At 41.3% G+C, this 22,727-nt stretch overlaps 1 protein-coding gene across 3 annotated transcripts in view; it reads left to right on the plus strand.

The window, feature by feature from the left end:
• The window catches only part of col5a3a (collagen, type V, alpha 3a), a 62,688-nt gene extending 40,265 nt beyond the window's left edge, over window positions 1-22,423 (plus strand). For all 3 annotated transcript variants that reach the window (XM_042504858.1, XM_042504860.1, XM_042504861.1), the window contains 37 exons: window positions 1,477-1,530; window positions 1,873-1,926; window positions 2,028-2,072; window positions 2,285-2,338; window positions 2,677-2,721; window positions 2,904-2,957; window positions 3,061-3,114; window positions 3,939-3,992; window positions 4,103-4,210; window positions 4,567-4,656; window positions 4,816-4,869; window positions 5,061-5,168; window positions 5,478-5,585; window positions 5,698-5,751; window positions 5,982-6,035; window positions 6,143-6,250; window positions 6,386-6,439; window positions 10,748-10,801; window positions 13,028-13,081; window positions 13,205-13,258; window positions 13,357-13,464; window positions 13,581-13,634; window positions 13,977-14,030; window positions 14,217-14,270; window positions 14,384-14,437; window positions 14,557-14,664; window positions 14,818-14,871; window positions 15,022-15,075; window positions 15,164-15,271; window positions 15,362-15,415; window positions 16,926-16,961; window positions 17,410-17,463; window positions 17,564-17,864; window positions 18,108-18,220; window positions 18,371-18,439; window positions 19,299-19,532; window positions 19,723-22,423. In XM_042504858.1, the coding sequence (XP_042360792.1) occupies window positions 1,477-1,530; window positions 1,873-1,926; window positions 2,028-2,072; window positions 2,285-2,338; window positions 2,677-2,721; window positions 2,904-2,957; window positions 3,061-3,114; window positions 3,939-3,992; window positions 4,103-4,210; window positions 4,567-4,656; window positions 4,816-4,869; window positions 5,061-5,168; window positions 5,478-5,585; window positions 5,698-5,751; window positions 5,982-6,035; window positions 6,143-6,250; window positions 6,386-6,439; window positions 10,748-10,801; window positions 13,028-13,081; window positions 13,205-13,258; window positions 13,357-13,464; window positions 13,581-13,634; window positions 13,977-14,030; window positions 14,217-14,270; window positions 14,384-14,437; window positions 14,557-14,664; window positions 14,818-14,871; window positions 15,022-15,075; window positions 15,164-15,271; window positions 15,362-15,415; window positions 16,926-16,961; window positions 17,410-17,463; window positions 17,564-17,864; window positions 18,108-18,220; window positions 18,371-18,439; window positions 19,299-19,532; window positions 19,723-19,869 (2,970 nt within the window). In that variant the 3' untranslated portion in view covers window positions 19,870-22,423. The remainder of the gene's footprint in view (window positions 1-1,476; window positions 1,531-1,872; window positions 1,927-2,027; window positions 2,073-2,284; window positions 2,339-2,676; window positions 2,722-2,903; window positions 2,958-3,060; window positions 3,115-3,938; window positions 3,993-4,102; window positions 4,211-4,566; window positions 4,657-4,815; window positions 4,870-5,060; window positions 5,169-5,477; window positions 5,586-5,697; window positions 5,752-5,981; window positions 6,036-6,142; window positions 6,251-6,385; window positions 6,440-10,747; window positions 10,802-13,027; window positions 13,082-13,204; window positions 13,259-13,356; window positions 13,465-13,580; window positions 13,635-13,976; window positions 14,031-14,216; window positions 14,271-14,383; window positions 14,438-14,556; window positions 14,665-14,817; window positions 14,872-15,021; window positions 15,076-15,163; window positions 15,272-15,361; window positions 15,416-16,925; window positions 16,962-17,409; window positions 17,464-17,563; window positions 17,865-18,107; window positions 18,221-18,370; window positions 18,440-19,298; window positions 19,533-19,722) is intronic.
• Window positions 22,424-22,727: the final 304 nt, after the last annotated feature.

Here is a 22,727-nt window from a genome sequence, read left to right on the forward strand (position 1 = left end):
AAGCAATAAAATGGGAGGTATCAGTAAGATGATATGGGAGAACTTTAGGATCCTGACACTCAGTATGATGTATGCAGCAAGCATTTTGCTAATTTGACCAGAATTACTAATTTCACACCTACCATTATCGTACAGGGGTTCTTTTTGGGGAGTTTTTCCTTGGGTGATGTGAGGGTCTAAGGGCAGAGGGATGTTGTACACTGTAAAGCCCTCTGAGGCAAACCTTGTTTTGTGATAATGGGCTATATAAATAAAACTGAAAACTGAGAAAAAGTGTAGAGGTTGACACTTAAAAAGCTATGCAATACCTGGTTTTGATCTTTGTTAGCTGAAATGATGATCTCACCTGGTGATTCAATCAAATAGTTGTAAATATCAAAGTATGTCACTACTGGCCATTCGGTTGGATCATTTCTCCAAGAGAGGAAGGATGAGGAGAGGGGGCAATGAGATAAACAGACAACAGGCAATGTAACTTCTCCTCTCTGGTAGACATTAGGTGCTAAAATAACCCTTTGACATGCATATATCTATTGTTTTTACTTAGCTACAGGCAATTTGTTAGTGCGCCAGCCCTCTGGTTATTTTCTGGCACAGATAATTTCCCCCCTGGTGTGCATGACTTTCAGAATATGACAAGACAGACAGTTTAACTAGAATTGGATGGTTTAGGAACTGCTTGGGTCCTTCTTTACTTCCTGTCAGCTTGCGTCATTTGCATACACTGCAGAATATTCCAACACGAAATACAAAGAGAACCATTTACAGTATTTATGTTTCAAATTTGAAATGGTCTGTTTAGTATAGTTGTGACATCACAACTTCACAGAGGTCCTGACAGCTCATTAAAATGCTGTTTCTGAATATGGACATGTGTGCATTTCTCTGTTGATTGTGCATTTTGATACTTTCATAGTATTTATAAAGCACCTATACCTGCTTTATATATAAAAAAAAACCAAAATAGGAATCTGTCTTTTTTACACTATGGAACCTTCGGAAGATTTCGTTTACATTACAAGACGAGGTTAGGACACAAAAGAGGAGAATACAGAGATTGAAAAGGTTGCCAAATTATGAGATAACTCTTATCTAAACCTGAATAGTGCTGCTGTAGCCATGATAATGTTAGGTGGTACAGTTACATTTCTTTCGCTCTGCTGTGACAAAACTTTCTTATAAAATGAGTGTCTGAAAACCACTGAAAAACTGGGCATATGGATTTTAATGCCCTCACATTTATTACATCTGGTTACAGCCCATTCCTAAGGCAAAGCTGCCACCAAACCAGTGTGTGCATGTTTTAAGCATTTAATCTTTCTGTCATCACTCGATGCATTAATTTAAAAGATATCCTGCTGTATAGGTGCATGCATAGTCAGCAGAATGTCAAAAAACCCTAATTTAATGGTTTTTATGTACTTTTTTCCTTTTTTTATTTCTTCCTCCCTTCTCATTTTGCTGCTCTCTCTGCAGGGTAAACTTGGTGTGCCTGGATTGCCAGGATACCCGGGAAGACAAGGTCCTAAGGTGATTTAGCATTGATGAGCTATTACGATCAGTTAATATGTCCTCTGGTTCCTTTATCAGAGCTTTAAGCAGCATGATGTGCGTCTTTGGCTGGACTGTTTCCTGTCTGATTAAAAATAAAGAATGATAAATGGCTTATTAAAAAAGGCTATTTTATTAATAGTTCATTAGTGACATCAATTCATTACATGTTGATGAATGGTGTATTTAAGTCTCTGTTGGGCCCATGGATTAGATTTGCTTTAATTTGATACAGTGGTTAATTATACGTTAATGAGGCATCGGGGGTGATGTGTGATGAATGGAAGACTGAGGCTGATTAACCTCTATGTGTGTCTCCAGGGATCACTTGGCTTCCCTGGTGTCGCTGGGGTCCCAGGGGAGAAAGGACGAAGGGTGAGGACTGTGGTGACATTTTATTACATTCTGATTGCTGCAGAATATGTAAACTTTTCTGTTTTGGGGCTGATAAATAATTGTTAACTTCTACAATGCAGGGTCCAGCCGGTCAGTCAGGGACTGGAGGTCAAAGAGGTCCTAATGTGAGTACAGCTAAAGTTGCCATGCCTGAGCCACCATGCTTTTTCTCAATGTATAAAGTTTTGCTCTAATTAGATACCATCAGTTTACCACAACTTGTGGGAGGCATGCTGTTATATTACTGCAATGTTTTTTCCCATCACCAGACGTTAATCTTTCACCTCCAGTGGAGTTAGGCGTGTGCTAATCAGGATGTTCTTTTTTTTTCCATTAGGGAGCCCGGGGGGGTAGAGGGGCAAACGGGCCCACTGGAAAGCCCGGAGAAAAGGTGACAAATAGTGACACACAAACACAAACACTGACATAAACAAAAACATATACACATACAGGTACAGTCACATAAACACACACCTGGCTGACTCATAAAATCTAGATGAATGCGCCAACCGAGTTGGAGCTGGTTGTTGCTGTGCACTCCTCGATGTCAGGCCATCTGGTGCAGTGCGAGCCGACTGTCTGGCAGGGGATGCTTCACTTTACACTACAACCCTCTAAGACCATCTTGGGAAAGCCAAAGATTTGTTGTCAGATAGAAAACTAAGAATGTTTGAGTGGTGCATATTTTTGTACTGTGTTTTCATTTGTCTTCTGCCTTGTACATGGTAGGGTACTGCTGGACAAGATGGTCCTCCAGGATTCCCTGGAGAACAGGTAATTGTTTCACTCTTGGGTAAAACTGAACATGCAACACCTATATAAGACCATAGAAGTGAAGCCTGAAAAAACATATCTTGGCATCTCAGATATGGCCTCATAAATTGTTATAGGACAAGCAGAAAATGCAATCTGGGGTTTGAGACAGAGTACAGACAATCTGTGTTATTATTTTCTAGGGGCCCCAAGGACCACAGGGAAGAAACGGTGAACCAGGACCTAGAGGCCCTAATGTGAGTTGGCTACGATGTTCTGTATTTGTTTGCCTGTTGATTTAATGTCACTCATTATGACCTCATTTCACATTTTATGTTTACATAAATGCTGCCCTTTCAGGGTCCACCTGGAAAAGATGGATTACCAGGTCATCCAGGCCAGAGAGGAGAACCTGTGAGTCACCTTAACTCCTAGTACAGCTACATAATTTGTATTTAACATTTATACATGTAAAGTGCACATCCAAGCATAGAGTGCTGCAGGAATGAGTACTAAAATCTGGGAATGCTTTTTTGCACTTCTGGTTCCCTTGTCTCGAGGTCGTTGAGTTTTTTGAATGGGCTCTGTGCCAGTTCAAATAAGGTCTGTGGTTAACACAAGCTTAAGAGACATTTTGTTCTACAACATACATCAATAAATACCCCACTAACGAATTTTGAAGCTTTTTACATGTCTTAAAAAAAAGCGGTTGATAACAAGTGGCTACATGAGACTATCATCACGCCGGACACGGCTTTACAAACTTGTTGTGGTGGAGACGTTATAGTATTGCAACCATGATGTAGTTTGTTTATAACCTAATGTTAGCATTTTACTTCTGGCAATTGCATTTAGGCTTCAAGAATCATAAGATCTGTGTTCATTTGTGCATATTATCTTTATGAATAAAACATCTATAAATGCTGTTTTGCCACAGAAATAATATTCTGCAAAAATCTAAAATCCAAAGGAAAAACACCATTGACTTTTCGTCATAGGAACCAGAACAATGCTAACTTCTGTGACGGCCCACAAAAAAAACGTCACCCCTGCAGCAATCTGTTAACTTAACATAGAGTTGAGAGTCAACATGATCTACTGCATGTGTCAATGCGGCAAACAAGTCAAAAGCGATGACTTAAGCAGCAAATCACGGAAGTCAAAGTGCAAGTTGAGAGGCCATTACTGAACTCTGTTTCAACACTGAGGATCACCAACTTGCTTGTTTCATTCTTCAGGGCTTCCAAGGCAAGAACGGACCCCCCGGCCCAGCAGGAGTTGTTGGACCGCAGGTAAGAGGAAGAGCCCATATATAAGGTTCTCATGCAAACATGTTTATATTCAAATGCCTTTTTAAAATAACTGTTATGTGATATGTGTTTTGTAATTTGGTTATTTTCAGGGCAAATCTGGTGAGACAGGGCCAACTGGAGACAGAGGCCATCCGGGTTCACCAGGACCACCAGGTGAGCATGGTTTACCTGGATCTGCTGGAAAAGAGGGTGCCAAGGTGAGTAGTTTTCATCCAAATGTCAAGATCATAATCACTTACCAGCATCACCTTATTACTGTTATATTAGATAAAGCCCAAGGACTGTCTCAGCACTGCCTGAATATCTTATCTCCTGGGTCTCATCCTATCCACTAATTTGCTAATAAATAACAGCGGAAACCTTGCGGTGTTGAGTGTATTATGGCTCATAAAAGATAAATGTTCCTTCTTGGTGTGACTTGCTGGTTGGTGTGATTTATGACTGCATAAGGGCCTGCTGTCTGCTGGCTACTTGGCTTATATCTAATCACGTGTGTGTGTGTGTTTGTGTGTGTGTGTGTGTGTGTGTGTGTGTGTGTGTGTGTGGTTTCCAGGGAGACCCAGGTCCATCAGGAGCTGCGGGTAAAAGTGGCCCTTCTGGGCTCCAAGGCTTCAGAGGGAGCAGAGGGACTCCTGGTGCAACGGTAATGCAAACTTCCATATATTTCACATCCTGTCAACATCAGATTCTCTTGAAATGCTCATCTTGCGATTAGATCACTGCTGTAATTCACTGTCGATAAATCTCGTAATGGATGTGGTTGTCACTCAGTTGTGAAGACTGTTCACTGTTGTCTCTCCAGGGTCCTGCGGGTCTGAAGGGTGGAGAAGGCCTACCTGGTGTTGCAGGACCTATTGTAAGTCTGATTTGATTAAATTTCCATTCAACCCCCTGCTCTCTGCCCAGCCTCTATGTCATATAGAATTCTAGGACATGTGAAGCAGGAGGCTGTTTCCATGGTGATCACTGCTCGTGACCACTGCATTAAATCAAAGAGTGAATCATGTGACATGCGCACCTCTCCTCTTCATCTCTACTTCTTTCCAGGGTGCTACTGGAGAGAGGGGCCCTGCTGGGCCGGCTGGTGCTATTGGCCAGCCAGGACGGCCCGGTGGCGTGGGTCCTGCTGGGCCGATGGGAGAGAAAGGCGAGCCAGTAAGATTTAGAACATTACTAATTTGTTTTTTAGGCAACAGTGTCCACTTACACATACTATACCATGTCATCCCACCCTTGGGTAATAAACAACATGCACTCTTGCTTTTGAATGTGTCATTATGAGACGGAGGGCAGGAGAGAGGTAAAGGAGACAGCGAGAGAATATATGAATGTGAATGCCTGCTTTCTTGGGTGCGAGTTTCCTTCCTGGTATGATACATTAATCAAAGTGTCATGCCGCTATATGAGGATAATAAGTATTGTGGCATTTGCTAGATGTGAACTGTTTTCCCATCTGTTCCCCAGGGAGAGAAGGGGCCTGTGGGGCCGGCTGGGCAGGACGGTGAACAGGGACCTGTCGGGCTGCCAGGGGCTGCGGGAACTCCTGGGCCTCCAGGAGAGGATGGAGACAAGGTAGTTACACTGGACAGCCAGCGTGGACTGCACTGCTGCTGCAAAGTGCTTGCTGACGCTTGGACTTGGTGTGTGTTTGTGTGTGTTCACATGTGTGCATTTTTCTCTATAGGGAGAGACAGGAGGACCAGGCCAGAAGGGCAGCAAAGGAGACAAAGGAGAAGCTGTTAGTAGGATTTTTTTTGCAAATAGTCCGAACATTGCATGATTACCTTGCATCACTGGGAGGTAGAGGACAAACTGCCTTATAATGAGTTTTTGGCAATTCATTTTAAAAACTGTTTTCCTGGACCGTGCATCATCTTATGGAGTGAGCAGATGGTTTTAATCATGTCTTTCTGCAGTCAAAGAAAGAATTTTTTTGCGGTGTATTGAATGGCTCTACTGCTTTTCTAGGGACCCCCAGGACCTGTTGGAAGTCAAGGGCCTGTGGGTCAACCAGGACTGCCAGTATGTTACAAAAACTCAGAGTGCATCATGTGAAGACACATAATTCTATACCTGAGTTGGTTTAAGTTATGCAGTGTTAAGTGCTGACCTGTCTGTGTTTGTTACAGGGTGCTGATGGTGAGCCAGGTCCACGTGGGCAGCAGGGCATGAATGGGGCGAAAGGAGATGAAGGACACAGAGGCTTTAAGGGGGCAACTGGTCCTTCTGGGCTACAGGTAAGTGACTATCAATTTTTAAAAAAAACTGACTATCTCTATTGGCTCATCTCCACTTTTACATTTAGACTTAAGTTTATATTTCTCTCCATTTCATGCCTGAGACTGCACTGCTCACCGTATCTGCATTTGCAGGGAATGCCAGGACCCCCAGGAGAGAAAGGAGAGAGCGGGCATGTTGGCTCAATGGTGAGTGCGATTCAGCAATCTCAGCACATATAACACTCATCTCAAGTCCACTGCTCTGGTGCAATGTCTGTCTCGAGTCTGTTCTCAGCACCACTTTACAGACATCTCACACTTTGCTTCATTATTATGATGATTTTGACTTGTCTTGGAGCCACTCTGATACTTGACTTTTCTTCACTTTCTAAAAACCTTCAAATATGTTTCTGTACTTCATCCACTATTCTCAATTTCTCTCTACTATCAAAGCAGTTTAACAGATCTTTTTGAAGATCAAACGTATGCATTCATTAGTAGAAAAACAATGAATTATTTACTTGGAATATTTAGGGTGTAATGCAGAGCTTCTGCAAATAGTGTAAATTTACATTGTTGTTTATGGTTTGGAAACACTTTTATTTGTTAAGATGTGAACACTTAATTGTCAGAGATAATTATTCAGCCCAGTGTTTTCTCAGAGTTTCAAACAGGTGATACAAAAATATCTTTATCGTGCCTGAAGGCATTATTCTGTCATTGTGGGTGTTTCTCACATGTGTTATTGATACTCTCACAAGATGCAAGTTTGATTAATGCATTTTTGCATGTGATAGCTTCCTCCAAGAAACTGATAAAGGGCATCCCGCTTTCTTTTGAAAAATTAGATGGTGCGCACAAATTCATCAGTAGGCCCCTCTCAAGGTGTACCTTAACACATTGAGTACATGTGTTACTGTGAGTGTAATGACATTGCTTGATACCTGTAGATCAGGGGTGCTCAGAGTTTTGATGACTGAGTACACATTCAAAAGCAAGAGTGCCTATTTAGGAAGCCAGCATGTGATTAAGGGCTACACTGGCAAAGTGCAGTTGCCTGCTGAAGACTGAAATTGCTAACTTTAGCTAACAGCACTAGCATTGATGATGAAATGTAATTACCGCAACACTAGTTATTGAGGCACAGTTTGACACAGTTGCCTAATACTGTATTACATGTAAGCTATTGAAATTGAAATTTACTGTAAATTCAGCACAAAAAACAAGGTATTAGAAATGCAGCAGGTTACAGTCAGAAGAAAAACATCTCTATTGCATCTGATGGTATCATAGAATACATCTTATACTGGCTTCACAAGAGGGTAATACTGAAAAAAAGGGAGTTTCATGGTAATTTTTTTTCTTAAGGTGATGGTATTTTTGATTGCATATCATGGAAATAAAAGACAGAAATGATCTTCGTATGAAGATTCTATCTAACCTGCAGTTACCCAGATCATTATAGTACTGCAAAGATTCAAGGTATCAGCAGTCTGCTAACTGTATCTGATACACACACAACCCACCACAGCTATTTAAACTTTCATTAGTGCCACTGACTCTGTCTGTTAGTGGTAGCTGTGGTTATCCAGCTGCTGTGTTTAAAACTTGTAAACAAACCTTTGTCTTTCGCTGATAATCATTGAAATTTACTCCGTCTAACCCAGTTTGCTTGGTCCGTGATTAATTTCAGTACAGTTTAGGTTATACAAAGAGGTGTTGACAGATCTTTAGAGTATACCCATAATAGTTTTTACACTTGGTGCAGTCTAGTGTTGAGACTGTTAAAAAAAATAAGATTGATTTTGCGCCTCTGCTCACAGATTACTAAGAGCTATGTTTCCATTATAATAGCCTTGACAGCTCTCAGCACCTATCAGTCTAATCCGCACAATCTGTGGTTTCACAAGGCTTTTCTCAAAGCAGACAATGTGACTTGTAAAAACAAAAAAAGCACAGATTTAAGTAATAACATTATTGATGGTTCTGCTCCAGAAAAGTATAGGAAAAGACAGTGATTATAATCCATACAATATAGGCATTTCACAATCATGATACTCTTAACAACTAAATAGTGCTTTCACTTTGTGTGGGGTTTTGAAGTGTTAGTTAAGCTAAGCAGTGTTGTCCAAGTTACTGACAATTAGTAATAAATTACAGCAAGGAGTTACTTCTCTCAAAAGTAAATAAATGACTACCAATTCCTGCATATAAAATAAACTAGTTACCAGGTAGAGTAACCTTTGTGTTACTTTTAAATATCTGCCTTAATTCTCAAATGAGGGCACATTTCTGTAGTGTTGCTGTGGCAGTCAGCAACAAGACAACTGCCAAATTTAATATATGATTGTAGCGGAGAGAGAAAAAAACAACGCTTTGATAGGCCTATTTCTTTTAGCCTGGGTGGGTGTTCAAATAAAGCATCAGTGGGTAGTTTTTAATACTCCTTTTGCAGAATGAAATGAAATAACTGTTTCTCAGACCATTTAGAGTAAATTCTCATCATGATAGGCCTAATGAAATAAAAGTGCTAAAAGTTATAAAGGTTTATCCTTGGTTACCTTGACAATAATTCAAATACTGCACATAAAATATAACCCCCCACTATAGGCTTATTTTTGTCCTTGATCTTGTGAAGGGAAATAAAGAATTCTTTATTTCCTGGAGAGCAAGCGCAAGCTGCCAGAGCCATTGGTCATTGTGTGCTGCGACAGTCTAATGCTGATTGATTGATTCACAACATCTATAGTGCTGCTTTAAGCTAGGGTGTCTAGTGGTCCTGCAGTGTTTCGAGTAATGTTAAGTTATTAATAAGTAACAGAAACATTGCATGCAATATCGACCTTCTCTTCTCTCTCTCTCAAACACTCACACGAGACAGAAGGACTGAGCGCCTCTCACACAACATCAACATCTGCGCATTACCATGGGTGACGGTAGATCATAACCCATAAAAGAATCTGGGGAATAGGCTGTGTTTGTTTGTTTATTTTGATCAAGACATGTCAAGTAACATATAATAAGCTCTTTAATTTAAATTTTAGTAATTGCAATTGTTTTATACAATTTGAAAAACTCACTGATTACATATCTAGATACCGTCAAAAGTATAGGAATTACAGCAACTTGTAACTTTGTAACGCCTTACTCCCAACACTGCTGCTAAGTAGCTGCAAACAAGTCAACCATATTACCATGGCACATATCATGTACCGTGCTACTGTGCTGCCTGTGAAAGAATACAGCCTGAAGTTAAAAAAAAACACTTGCTCTCCAGTCAACTCCTCTTTTAATTTAGTTCTTCATATCTCTTTGTCTGTTGGCATTGTTTATATCTTTCTGTTATCCACATTGATATCAACAATAATAATAGCGAAAAGAAACCATAAAGCCTACAACAATATCAGCTCGTCTTTACAAAGTGTGATTGATCTTCAAAGCTGAGTGTGAATCACAGTAGACGGTGGATTCATGTGCAAGAAAGACGAGCCCACAGAATGAAATTTGGTCCTGTATGTAAAAGGAAAAAAAAAAACATAAGAGAAAAGAGAGAGAGAGTGACAGAGAGGATGCAGCAGAGCAATGGAGTGGAAGGAAGAGGCGTGGCTCCGATTGTGAGCAGGAAGACGGTGTGACAGCTGCTAATCAGATTAGCCTCAGCCTTGGCTGTCTAATGAGCATCCTCCTTTGTGACAGTCATCTCACAACGCTGTCAACCATGAACACACGCTCAACAAGATTCTCTATAGCCCCTCTTCTCCACAGCCAGATTAGGGAGGGAATGCATCAGAATGGAACCAAAAACAAAAGAGAGAGAAAGAGAGAGAGAGAGAGAGAGAGAAAGATGGGAGAGGAGAGATGCTGAAGACTCAGTGGGGAAGTTTCATTCATGTGTGAGCGTTGCGGATCACAGAATTCTCCCCTCTAATGCTCAAGTATCTCTCCGGCAGAAGGATATGTGTTTCCTCTAGTCCCACACAGTCTCTCTCTGGGCAGATTGTCTGTCTGTCTGTCTCAGTGTCTTTACAACACAAGGCTCCCTCCAAGACTTCAGAGTGATTCAGAGCGCAGCTCAACATCTACTCAACTGAAACTGAAGCTGAGCACAGTAAGGATTAATTGCTTGCCGCTCTCTCTTGAGCTGCACAGACGAGTCAAATCACATGCCGTCACTGTGGCTGAGAGAATATGGTCTTACACATCACAGGCTAGAGGTTTCTTATTAATAAGAGAGAATAAGAGAGAGAAGGGGAGGGAAGAATCAGAGCTTGTGTCATATTGAGGGTAATGACCTGTCTGGATGTCTTCATCATGTCACTACGATAATGATCATAGATACTGGGCCCATTGCATAAGCAATCCACCATGGCCTGACTTCTAACGCTCATTTACTTTAAGAGGCACCCGCCAACCCCTAGCTCACATTCAGTTTGTATTTCTGTTTTATTGATGCAGTATATTCTTATTGTCGGCACTGAGATCCTAATGAAAAACATTTCATTTCTCTCTCTACAGGGTCCTCCAGGACAGCATGGCCCACGAGGACCTCAGGGGCCCATAGGTGGAGAGGTAAATCGCAGCATTACTTCTTTTATTCATTTATTGTTTTTATTTACACATTTAATTTAGAGATGGTCATGATTGTAAAATTCAACAAATCTTCTTGCAACGGTTTGTATGATATCTTACTTAAATACAGTGCATCAAATGATATCTTATGAATAATCTACTCACAAATTAGCACCCCCTAAGAGAGAAAAAGTTGGGTGCTATAAAGTTATGCACTTAACACAAAGTTACATAGGTTGGGTTTTGGAAAAGAAGCAGTAGGTCATCATGTCAAAATAACTCAAAGTTTACATGGGACATGAACACCAGTCTCCTGGAAGACAATCCTGTGTTTCTTTGACAAATCCAACACTCCAACCTGTCTTTTTATACTACTTCCTTCTTTATTCTTGTCAGCCCAATGATCATGTGATCGCATCCGTCACAATTATTTGGGTTATATACCAATTCTAGTGCTTTACTTTTTATAGGTATACATAAGAATAATGCATGAGAACAGGCTGTGATATTACAGAGACAATCTCAGCGAGTCCAGGAGAACTAAAGAGATGGAATAAAGTGTCATTACACATGCAGGTACTCTAACGTAAGTAAAAGAAGAATTACCCTACGGGGCACAATTCAGACAGTTTATATCAACAAGTTCTTTATATCCATCTTAATATAATACAGAAAAGTAATGCACACCAAGGAATGTGGTGACGTGCTGATCATTGGCAATGGACTAGACTAGACAATAGACTCATATTATGTCTGGGCCCTCGGGCCTTCTTCAAGATCAGCAATAACAGTCAGACGCAGGCAGTGTTATGTTATATAGTCACACGCCAGATGGTGATTAGATAATCATGTTCCACCTTTGACCATGGCCAAAACATCATCTGAATAAAAGAGAAATGCATATTGAGCTGTAGTGTGGACCATTGTTTCCTACTTTCACATCCATCTTTGTAATACAGTTCAAGTATTTGTTTGAAAACATTCATAGTGACAACATTTCAAATCAACATACAGAGATTGTTAAATTAGCTGGAACAATAAATGCATCTGCATGCTACATTTCATAAGGAAATGTTCGTCAAAACAACTTCACAGAAGGTTAGAATTGTTTTTTGTTTTTTTGGTGGTTTTTTTTCTGTTTCTGTCTGTCAGATTTTGCATTTTAAATATTAATTAATTAATTTAAGGTTTGTCAGTATTTATTCTTTGTTTATGATTTGTTCTTTTTGAAATATATAATTCTTTTGTCTAATGTTTTCCATTTTCATGCCTTTGTGTCTCCTCCAGGAAAAAATGATAATTTATCAGCTTTGGAATCAAGAAGGCTTCCATTTAATACACATTATTATCTAAAATTCAGACTGAACAATACCTTGTCCTCACACATCATAGACACATTATATTTTTCAGCCCCTCATGCCTTCATATATAGTCTCTTCATTTCAACACTTACTGCCACAGACCCTCCACTGCTTTTGAAACTTGAATTATTAAACAGTATTAGGATATAATCCCTGGGAGAGAGTTATATTTACTGCTCTATGAATCATTAAGAAGTATTAGACTATCATCCCTGAGAGGCAGTTATATTTACCTCTAGTAATGGCCGTCTCTCTGCAGCCTCTCACGTCGGTCAATTATTCAGCAGCAAGCTGCAGAAATCTGTGTGAGCCATGCTAGTGCTTCGCAGGAAGCATGGAAATAAAGCGGTGCAGAGACGCTGGGATCCATAAATGGATTGATACAGGAATAGTGGAGAAAAGTGAAATGGTGGTGGGATGGCATGTGAGGAAAGCAGTTGACAGCAGGAGCTCAGTAGTAGTGCATGGCTGTACTCAGCTCTCATGTTTGTGCACTCTACCGAAAACGTGCTTTTCCTGGGTTCGTCTCCAGACAAAAGCACAATACACTGACACACATGGATGCCAACTAACATGCATGCACAAACACATGAACAAACTGATTGAGAGGAGAGAAATAGCATCCACCCTACTGTGTGACTCAGACACTATCCACATAGCAAACCTGACACTCAGTATTTTTCCTTGTGTTGTGATAATTCTGCTCCAGTTTCAGCATTCTGTGAGCAGAACTGCTGACAAAAAACAACAACAAAAAAAAAATACCGCACCAAGAACTTGATTTTGAAAAATCAAATGAATATTTCAAACTTTCCCTTGTGTTATGATATTTTGATACAGGCTGTTCTCTTTTCTCCTGCCACAGGGTCTACCTGGACTGCCAGGTGGAGTTGGTCAGCCTGGAATTGTTGGAGAGAAGGTCAGCATTTCCCCGTAGCAGCTACTTAGCATGTTCCTGTGCACATAGAGTAGAACGGTAGATGGTGCGTGCACCAGTATGTGGGGTGTGATATTATCTTACTGAATGTTTACTCTTTACCAGGGTGAGGACGGAGAAGCTGGAAACCCTGGGTCAGCGGGAGAAACTGGCACTGCTGTGAGTCATGTCACCTCCATCTTTCCTTCCGGTCTTGCTCAACCTCATCGTCCCTTTTCCCTTTTTCTTGATTATCATTTCCCATGCTGGTGTTCCAGGGTGCTAAAGGTGAGGTGGGGGAGAAGGGTGACTCAGGTCCCCCCGGTGCAGCTGGGCCTCCAGGACCGAGAGGAACTCCAGGAGAGGATGGACCTAAAGGCAACCTTGTGAGTTCTCGTCTCTCCGGATCAGTGACTTTTCTTGCTGTGGTTTTCAGGTCAGTCAATCTGTTATTGCCATGCCATGCATGTGATGGTTTCTAATGCACTGTGCTTGCCCGTAGGGCCCTATTGGATTTCCTGGAGATTCAGGGCCCTCTGGAGAACCTGGCGCCAACGTGAGTATTATGTAAAGGATAATGGCCATCAAAGTGTCCATTATCAGGAATTAATGACCATTAATTCCTGACTGTGGACACCTTGAAGGGCATTAGCACCCTTTTAACATGGTCACTCATTAGATACAGGCTGATAACAGCATGTATTCAGCACATTAATTTAAAATGGTGAACAGCCATATTTAACAGAACTATCTAGTGGGTGTCCATTATCAGCTTTTACACAACCAATCAGAACTGAGCATTCACCCAGACCATTGTATAATTCTATTTGAATAATCAATGATTTATTATTAACTTAATGATAAATATTTTTTTCCACATTGCGTTTGTCTTATTCAGGGAATAGATGGTGGGCCAGGGCCTAAAGGAGACAACGGAGAACCTGGCAAAGCAGTAAGCAGTGACTGTTTTTTTTCTACCTCATTTGTTGACAACACTAGTAGCTCTTGTATGATTAACTGAAGTCTTTATTCTCTGTAACATATTGAGGTTTTGTGTCATCATCCCTATGGCTGGATATTCTTCTCAGGGTTTAGTGATTGGGTGGGAATGTGTTTCCAACTTTTTTGTTCTCTACAGGGACCTCCAGGAGCATCTGGAGAGCCAGGTCCTCCAGGACCTCCAGGACGGAGGGTGAGCTTATCATATTCTATGTGTGCACCCATGTGTATGTAGCTATATGTGTGTTTGTTTGCTCAATAGCTCTTGTCTTCATGTCAGCACCATTGTCTTTCTCAATCCCCCAGGGTCATATCGGTACTGCAGGAAAAGAAGGGAAGCAAGGCATGAAGGGAGCCAAGGTGAGGATAATGGCCATCACTGAACTCTGTGGTTGTGTTTGGTGTGTTTCAATTAAGCTTTACTGGACTGTTTTGCTCCAAATGCCTTGCTGTTTGTGGCTGTTCCTCTTGCTCTGTAGGGGACGATAGGAACCCAGGGTCCAGTGGGGAAGACAGGCCCAGTGGGACCCCAAGGGCAGCCAGGGAGGTCTGGCCCAGAAGGTCTTCGAGGAATCCCAGGTCCCGCGGTCAGTACACAATTTAAAATGCTACTTATTACTCTGAGGCTAAAAACGGGGCAAGACAATCATCAGAACATGAGGTCCCATTTGCGTTTAATCATTGCCTCAGCATACTTTACGCTGATCTCTAATTATTGTGTTTTTTTTTTTTTTTTTTAGGGTGAGCAAGGGTTAAATGGGCCACCAGGACAGACTGGACCACCAGGACCATTAGTAAGATCCTTACATTTGGCTGTTTGTGGAAAGGTGGAATTCAGGACATTTAAAATAACAGATCATGATTTAAACTTAACACAACTAAATTATGTTTTATGTACACATTCTAAATCATTGGTCAATTAATTCATCTGCCATTGTTACCAGGGGCCACCGGGACTTCCAGGATTAAAAGGAGACCCTGGAATAAAAGGAGATAAAGTAAGTGTTTAGCCCACAACAGAGAGAACACTCTGTACTCGTGCAAACCTTGGGAAACAATGCTGATGTACCATGTCTCTTTCTGCAGGGTCATGGTGGGTTGATCGGTTTAATTGGCCCCCCAGGAGAGCCTGGTGAGAAGGGAGACAGAGGCCTGCCAGGAAACCAGGGTACACCAGGGCCTAAAGGAGATGCGGTACATTTAGTTGCAACACAATGCTTCTGATACACTGATACAGAAAGACAGTGCAGTTCATTAACAAGATATGCTTGTCCTCACATCTAGGGAACGGCTGGTTCACCTGGTCCCACTGGCCCACTTGGACCACCTGGACTGTCAGTAAGTCACAGCTGTTCAATAATGTACATGCTTTTACATGATCAGAGTGTGAACAAGTATGTTTTCAACTACCATACATAAATTGAAATTATAATTTTTGCTGCCTCTTGTTAATGCAGATGAAAATTTGAATCAGAAATGCAGTTAATATTAAGCCCATAAATATTAAACAAACATAAAACACATACCGTATGTCAAGAGAGATTCACTCTAGCAAAGAAACGGGCATCAAAAAGTACAATCATTGTTCTATCTCTATATGCTCTCTATTCATCATTCTATAGCTTTTGTGTAAACAGTTTGACCAGTTTTTCACTGAAACTCTTTGAATACTTAGGATGTCCTGTGTCCCTGTGTTTGAGTCCGGCCTGTGGCCCTTTGCTGCTTGTCATTCCCCCTTCTTTCACCCACCTTTCCTGTCTATCTCCAAACTGTCCTGTCAGTAAAGGGAAAATGCCCCGAAAAATAATCTTTAAAAACAATCCAAGCTTGACAGCTTAATACTGTAGCTTTGCAATGCATTAAGAAAAACAAATCCCCCTTAATGTTTTCATTTTCCATTAGTTATTTCTGTACAAAAAAACAAAGTGTAAACAAACCTTCTCTGTAATCCTTTTGTTCTTGTTGCTGTCTAAGGGAATGTCTCTTTAAAAAGAGTATTCTTCAGTGTTTGTTGCTTAGGTGCAGCCTTGCCTAAGTTACCTGAATTAACTTTATTCGACTGAGTGTTTATTTTAGTCTGTAGCCTACATCTTTTGCACGGATGAGGCTACATTAATAAAATACACTTATTGGCTTTTTGCTCGCAGGGCTTTTGTTGCACTTGCAGTGGCGTGATAAGTGTGGTTGTTGTCTCTTCTCCGAGCAGTCGGGTATAACACCTTGTACCATAGATGACAGCAAAACACAAGAGACTCTCACACTGAGCTGAAGTTAAAAAAAAAGTGCTTAAATAATACAAATAAACAGTCTCATTGTGATTTGCTGCTGTTTATGGTGTTTGGCGTTTTGCTGCCGGTAGGGCTCAGTGGAGTGGAGGAGAAACAGACAGCCAACAGTTTGAGAGGTGATGACTGCTGCATTTGTTTCATTGCTGTACATGAAAGCTTCATGAGTAAAGTATGACAGCTGACCTAAAACAAAGGATCAGATCGGGCTCTGTAAGCTCAATATAGTCAATCTCGATCAGTTGAAAAGAGCATTGATCAGTCCCATGCCTAATATAAAATTGGGTCAAGATAGCCCTAATGAATATGTATTTAAAGGTCAAATAAGATTGGATCTTTGGGATTTAGCTGTTGAGCCCAGCTTAGCACCATTTTATCCAAAGAGCATTGATAGTGAAAGTAATAATTTTGACCATAACCTGCCCTGCTGTGCAGCAGGTGTGTGATTTTCCAGTGAATTGCTGATTGTGCAGTGCTTGCTTGAGTAATTAGGTAGTTTTCTAAGCATTTATCCTTTAAATTTATGTTTTTACTGCATACTTACTCCTCCTCTCCACTCTCAGGGTGCAGCTGGCGAGAAAGGATCGAAGGGAGATTCGGTGAGTTCAGTAATCTGTCTTCTTTATACATCGCTGTACTCACCTCAGCTTGGTTAGCAGCTGCTGGGAACATATGCTGGGGAAGAGAGAAAAAGTGTGTTTGTTGGCATAAATGTACCATGCTCCATAATCATAATGCTCCACTGTGTTTACTGCATGTCTTTGGAACTAAAAGCCTGCTGTACAGCCACACTTGCCTTGTGTGTGATTTTTCCATTGGGCCCTTTTAATAGGATTTGGTTCTGGTGTGTGTGATGTTATGAAAACCACTATAGTGTGTCTTGAGAGCCAAGGCTTTGACCACAGAGTGCTGATGCACACAGCTGGATAATCCTATAAAGCAGAAGCCATATCTGCCCGGATAGAGCTGGGATTCAGCCAAGTGGTGTAAGAGAGGCTCCAGGTGAGACATGATTGACACAAAGTTTTGTCTTCTTCTATTCTTTAGGGTATTGTGGGTCCCAGAGGAGATCCAGGGCCTGCCGGACCCCCAGGACCCCCAGTGAGTAGCGCCAATGATCCAAATCATGGCCCTCTCAGTGCCAACTTTACCCTCTTTCTGTTCCTTTCACCTCCTGCTCACCTCTCTGTGCTACCTCCAGGGACCCCCAGCGTCAATGATCGAGCCCCTCCCTATCAGGGAGGGCAGGCGGAAGAGACGAAGACACTCCGAACGGGCAGGAGGGGCAGCCCCATCCAGGGAGGAGGACGTGCATATGGATATGGATGAGTTCCTCCAGGGAGATCAGCCTCTGGAGGATGCTGAGGGAATGGAAGAAGTCTTTGCCATCCTATCTTCCATGAAAACAGAAGTTGAGTTGATGAGGAGGCCCCTGGGAACCTTTGAGAGCCCTGCCCGGACCTGCAAAGAGCTCATGATGGTCCAACCCGACTACAAAGATGGTTAGCAAAGACATTTCTTCATATTTAATGCCTAATTGAACACATTTAAAATTTTACCTGAGGAAAAACTAGTCCAGGAAAACTCATTTTAATTATGCACACACCCTCAAACATATACCCTTATAAAGCTAAAATGCTCTGTATGCGTTCGCTAGCTGCATGTTATCATCTTGTTATGCCCGATGTGGTCATTGTATCAACATCTGGTGCTTGATTGATGTCCTTTCTTTGTGCACACTGTAGGAGACTACTGGATTGATCCTAACCAGGGCTGTAACAAAGACTCCATCAAGGTCTACTGTAACTTCACAGCTGACGGAGAGACATGTCTCTACCCTGACAAGAGGATTGAGAATGTAAGTCTCCAATCTCTTGCTGTCAGCCTTTACAAAGCCAACCTTGTCATATTACATCATAGCACAAATCACTCCCTGTATTCCTTGAGCCTAAAATTTTACCCAGCATCCTTCCCTTCTTTCTCTCTCTCTCTCTCTCTGGGTGTCTAGGTGAAATTAGCAGCGTGGAACAAAGAGAAGCCAGGAAGCTGGTACAGCCAATACAGGAAAGGCAAGCAGGTACAAAAAAACAAAAAGCCTCCTCTCCTGCCATTAATCTCAGCTGGCTCCAAATGCCAGGCAGTCTTTTTTTTCAGCTAAATTACTCATCCTAATTGAGAGTGTTTGAATGATATTCATGCATATGATTGAGGTGCCAGCATTTGTACAAGTGTCTTCACATGAATGTGTATGCATGCATGTGTGTGTGTGTGTGTGTGTCCATCCATCTGCACATGACAGCATGCGAATGTTTGTATATTTGCACATTGTATAATTTGGTATCAATTTATTAGACCATGTGCAGCAAGAGAGCTGATTTAATATTGCCAGCAGTTGATTTCAGCAGTCTGGATGACTCACACAGAGCCATTGCCAGCTCTTTTATTGACTTGCATTCAGGGCAGCACGCTCAGAGCACTGGCCTTTTATGTGCACCTGATCAGAGGTCTCATACCCCTCTCTGATAATCACAGAGCTGCCAGCACAATTGCAATTCACCGACTTTCTCGCACAGAGTCCTTGGATCTGCTTTTTTTTCTTTTCTTAATTTCTGCACTTCCTACTTTACTTTCCCTGTCTGTTTTGATTCTGAGGAGAAGTTGCTGTAACTTTTTCACCCTTGCTTACATAAACTCCTTCATCAGCGCAAGCTGGGAGATTTGTTATCTCGGTGATATAATTAAAATTAGAACTCATATTTGTCTGAGACAGATTACAGGCTCAGATGTGTTTTTCTTTGGCTTTGTCTCTTAAAGAGAACCTGTTTTTGTGTATATTTTCTCATTCTGTAAGATTTTGTGTTTTCTAAGGGTAAAGTCGTTCTTTTCATTTCTCCGTCTGTGTTGTACACCAACGCTTATGTTTTTATGTCATCCAGTTCTCCTACAGTGACAGGGATGGGAACCCTGTGCATGTAGTTCAGCTGACCTTCCTGAAACTACTGAGTGCCACGGCCAAGCAGAGCTTCACTTACACCTGCCAGAACTCAGCAGGCTGGTTTGACAGCACCTCCCGCTCCTACCAGCATGCCCTCCGCTTCCGGGGCAGCAACGACGAAGAGCTAACACAAGCCAAAAGCCCCTTCATCAATGCAGTGCATGACGGATGCCAGGTCAGTGCAGGGACTAGCTGGACAAACGAGAATTATCCTTCATGAATGTAATATGTTTATCAATCGTGCTGCTGCGGTAGCCATCAATCACTGACGTAAACTGGGTTTTAAGCCAGAGAGTGGGGGGAGGGCTAGTTAGTCGTATTAAGCCAAGCAAAGTTTAATAATGGCTTTAATTTTTCTCTTTCAGTCCCGCAAAGGTCAGGAAAGGACTGTTCTAGAGATTGACTCCCCCTCGGCAGAGCTGCTCCCTATTATGGATGTGGCTCCAACAGACTTTGGCAACAGCAACCAGAAATATGGATTCCAAGTTGGACGAGTATGCTTCAATGGTTAACAAGATGCCCAAAAAAAAAAAACCTTAAAAAAAACCCAGACCTGCACAGCAAGTTTTCAGTGAGAGAAACTGGACTTTTACCGCTGCCCAAGCTAATATTTATTATATTATGTTCCTGTATGTGGTGGGTTTGTGGTATATTATTTAAGACTCTTCAGCAGCCAATGAAATAGGTTCTATGGCTTTACAACAGTAAGAAGAATGGCGAGAAAGAGGACATATACCAGTGGGAACAAAGCACATTTACCAAAGGGAAACATTCCAATTAGAGATATTTAATTTTAAGTGTTTTTGTTTTCTTTTTCTCTCTCTGTTCGAGTGTGCTGTAATTGATCCTCTAGACTTAAGAGGAATGCACCGCTTGATGATGACCACTTATAAACAAGACAGATCTGTCTGATCACAGACAGGAACAGCCTGTCATTCTGAAGTTTGGGTCAGTTAAGTGCAGCTTCTCAGACCTTAAACGAACTAGTCGCTACCTAATGTTTTACAAAGACTGGGACTGAATAAATCAGAGGTGTTTCCGTGCTCATTTGCATGCTCAGATTTCAGCATAATGACAATTGCATAGCAGTTGTGAACTAGCCTAGCATATTAATTCCACACAAGCACCGTAATTAATTTCCTGTGCGCAGGAATGATAAATTGTCCTTTTTACCCTTCAACTGCAGTTTGCTCAGTGAATTACCTTGATTAGTATTCAATAGGCATAGCAAGTTATTGAACCCGACACTTACTTGAATGGATAAGGTTGTTTCCTTTATTGGACTGCTTCCCTCCATGGGCTTGATAATAGACTTTTTGAGCCCACCATGATTCCAAGGACTACAGTACTGTATATGTCAGATTAACATCCTCTCTACTGTGGTATATACCTGCTAATGACATACCTCAGCAACCAGGCTGGGGATATTTCAGGGCAAGAAGTAAGAGCATGCTTATTAAAATGTTCTCTCATCTTCACTGTGGTTCTTTATACCAAGAGACATTTCACGCATCTCTTGAAAGCATTTTATAATTGCTGACATAACCTGTTTTCATTTTCCTGCCCGACTCAGAGGTTTTTTTTTTTTTTTTTCCATTTCTCCATTTTGTTCATATGTTGAAATTTCGACAGAATATGTTGCTGTTCATTTGACAGGATTTGCTCTTCAGTGGTGCTAAAGATGAGTCTGTTATTATTGTGTCACTGTGTTTGTGTGTCTCTGTGGGCAGGCTTATCGGACTAGTGAGGGAGAGGGTTATTGCTCTTTCAACAGCACGAAACATCCTCAGAGTCTGGGGACTAGTCTACTGTGTTTTTTTGCACATCTTCTGGCTGATTGTGCCAATTTCACAGGGCCAGTGAAAGGAGGTTAGGGCCAGCTCAGAGCGTTGTGGTTGATAGCTTTAAAGGGAAAATCCATCTAAACCCGAATTTACTGTGTACCAGTCTACTGATACGGTAAAGCCAGTGAGGTTGTCAATGGCTAACTGTTAATTGGTTAAGCACTGAGAATATTTTTGAGCGGCTACACATTTAGATTATAGCTTAATGTTGGTTCTTTTTCAATTTACTGCACTGCGATGGAGCTCGCTCTGTAATTAGCATTCGTTTTGTCATCCCAACCCAACAGCTATTCTTTGGTAACATTGTCCTCATCCACTCTTTCTGTGATTTCACGTTAATGTGGCTGGCCAGCTGTGTGTCAGCAAAGCCAACAGAAAATAAAACAAGAATCAAGACATTTACAACAAAAGAACGTATAATTTCACCACCTCTAAATGAATAGCGCTTTAAAATGTGGCACAAAAGCTCACCGAGTCAATAGAACACCTACTTTTATCCCATGCCTTTTAATTTTTACGTTTTTATTAAAATTATGCAAAACTGACTTCCCGAGCCATTACCTAAAAATGTAACTAAACTTAAAAATCCCAGCATCAACACTGTCATCTGGTAACTATGAAAACCTGATCCATTGTAGATTCTTCTTAATATTTATTTCAAATTTCCTTTGAAAATTGTAGAGCTGTGACTTACAAATTATCCTCACTTCCTAGTGAGATTACCAGGGGTGCCATTATAGTGCCATGTTATCCATTATTCACTGTCTGTGGAGCGGCTCCAGGATTTGTTTTGAGATGACATTATTACCACTGTCTGTCTCTGAATGTCAGCTTAAACAGACTTCTTCAAATTAAAAAATGGAACTGTGAAATACTACAGAAAATGACATACGCATGTAAATTCTATTTTACGGATGATTTTCCCTTTAGTAAATGAAATCTTAATGCTCTGCCTACCTCCTCCGATTCAAACAGTAGACTGTGTGCCCAGCGTGTTTAATTTTGCAGTTCACTCTGTTTCATTGCTTTTAAACATTCCAGTTATTAACTCTCCCCCTCCTGTCCCATCCTGCGCAGCCCCTCCTGTGTATAGTGTTTTTTGTTGTACTAATTTTATATACTGTACAGTTATTCTGAGGAGTTTATGAGCAGTAAGCTGCTGCCTGAATTGATGTCAAATTGATGACAAATTGATGTGCGAATAAAAACAAACAAGAAATCATTCTGTTATGTTTCCACTCCAGACCTGACAGGCGGGTTTATCCATGAGACAGTGTGGCTGTCTGCAATGTCCAGTCAGTGTAATACACAAACAAGGCTCTTCATTACCAACTAGTTCTGCAACATTCCCTCAACAAGCTTGCAATCAGCATCCCCATGCAGCTGATGTAATCAACTCTGATTTGTTCCCCAGTTCATTTATTTCAATTAGCTCTGTTTCAGTCCTCCAGAGGGAAGGTGGGGAGGAGACAGAGGTGAGGGAAGGAGGAAAGTGTGGATGGTGTGAACAAGAGAAGAGGTCGGAA

The sequence above is a fragment of the Plectropomus leopardus genome, chromosome 17 (genome assembly GCF_008729295.1).
Source record: "Plectropomus leopardus isolate mb chromosome 17, YSFRI_Pleo_2.0, whole genome shotgun sequence".
NCBI classification, from domain to species: Eukaryota; Metazoa; Chordata; class Actinopteri; order Perciformes; family Serranidae; genus Plectropomus; species Plectropomus leopardus.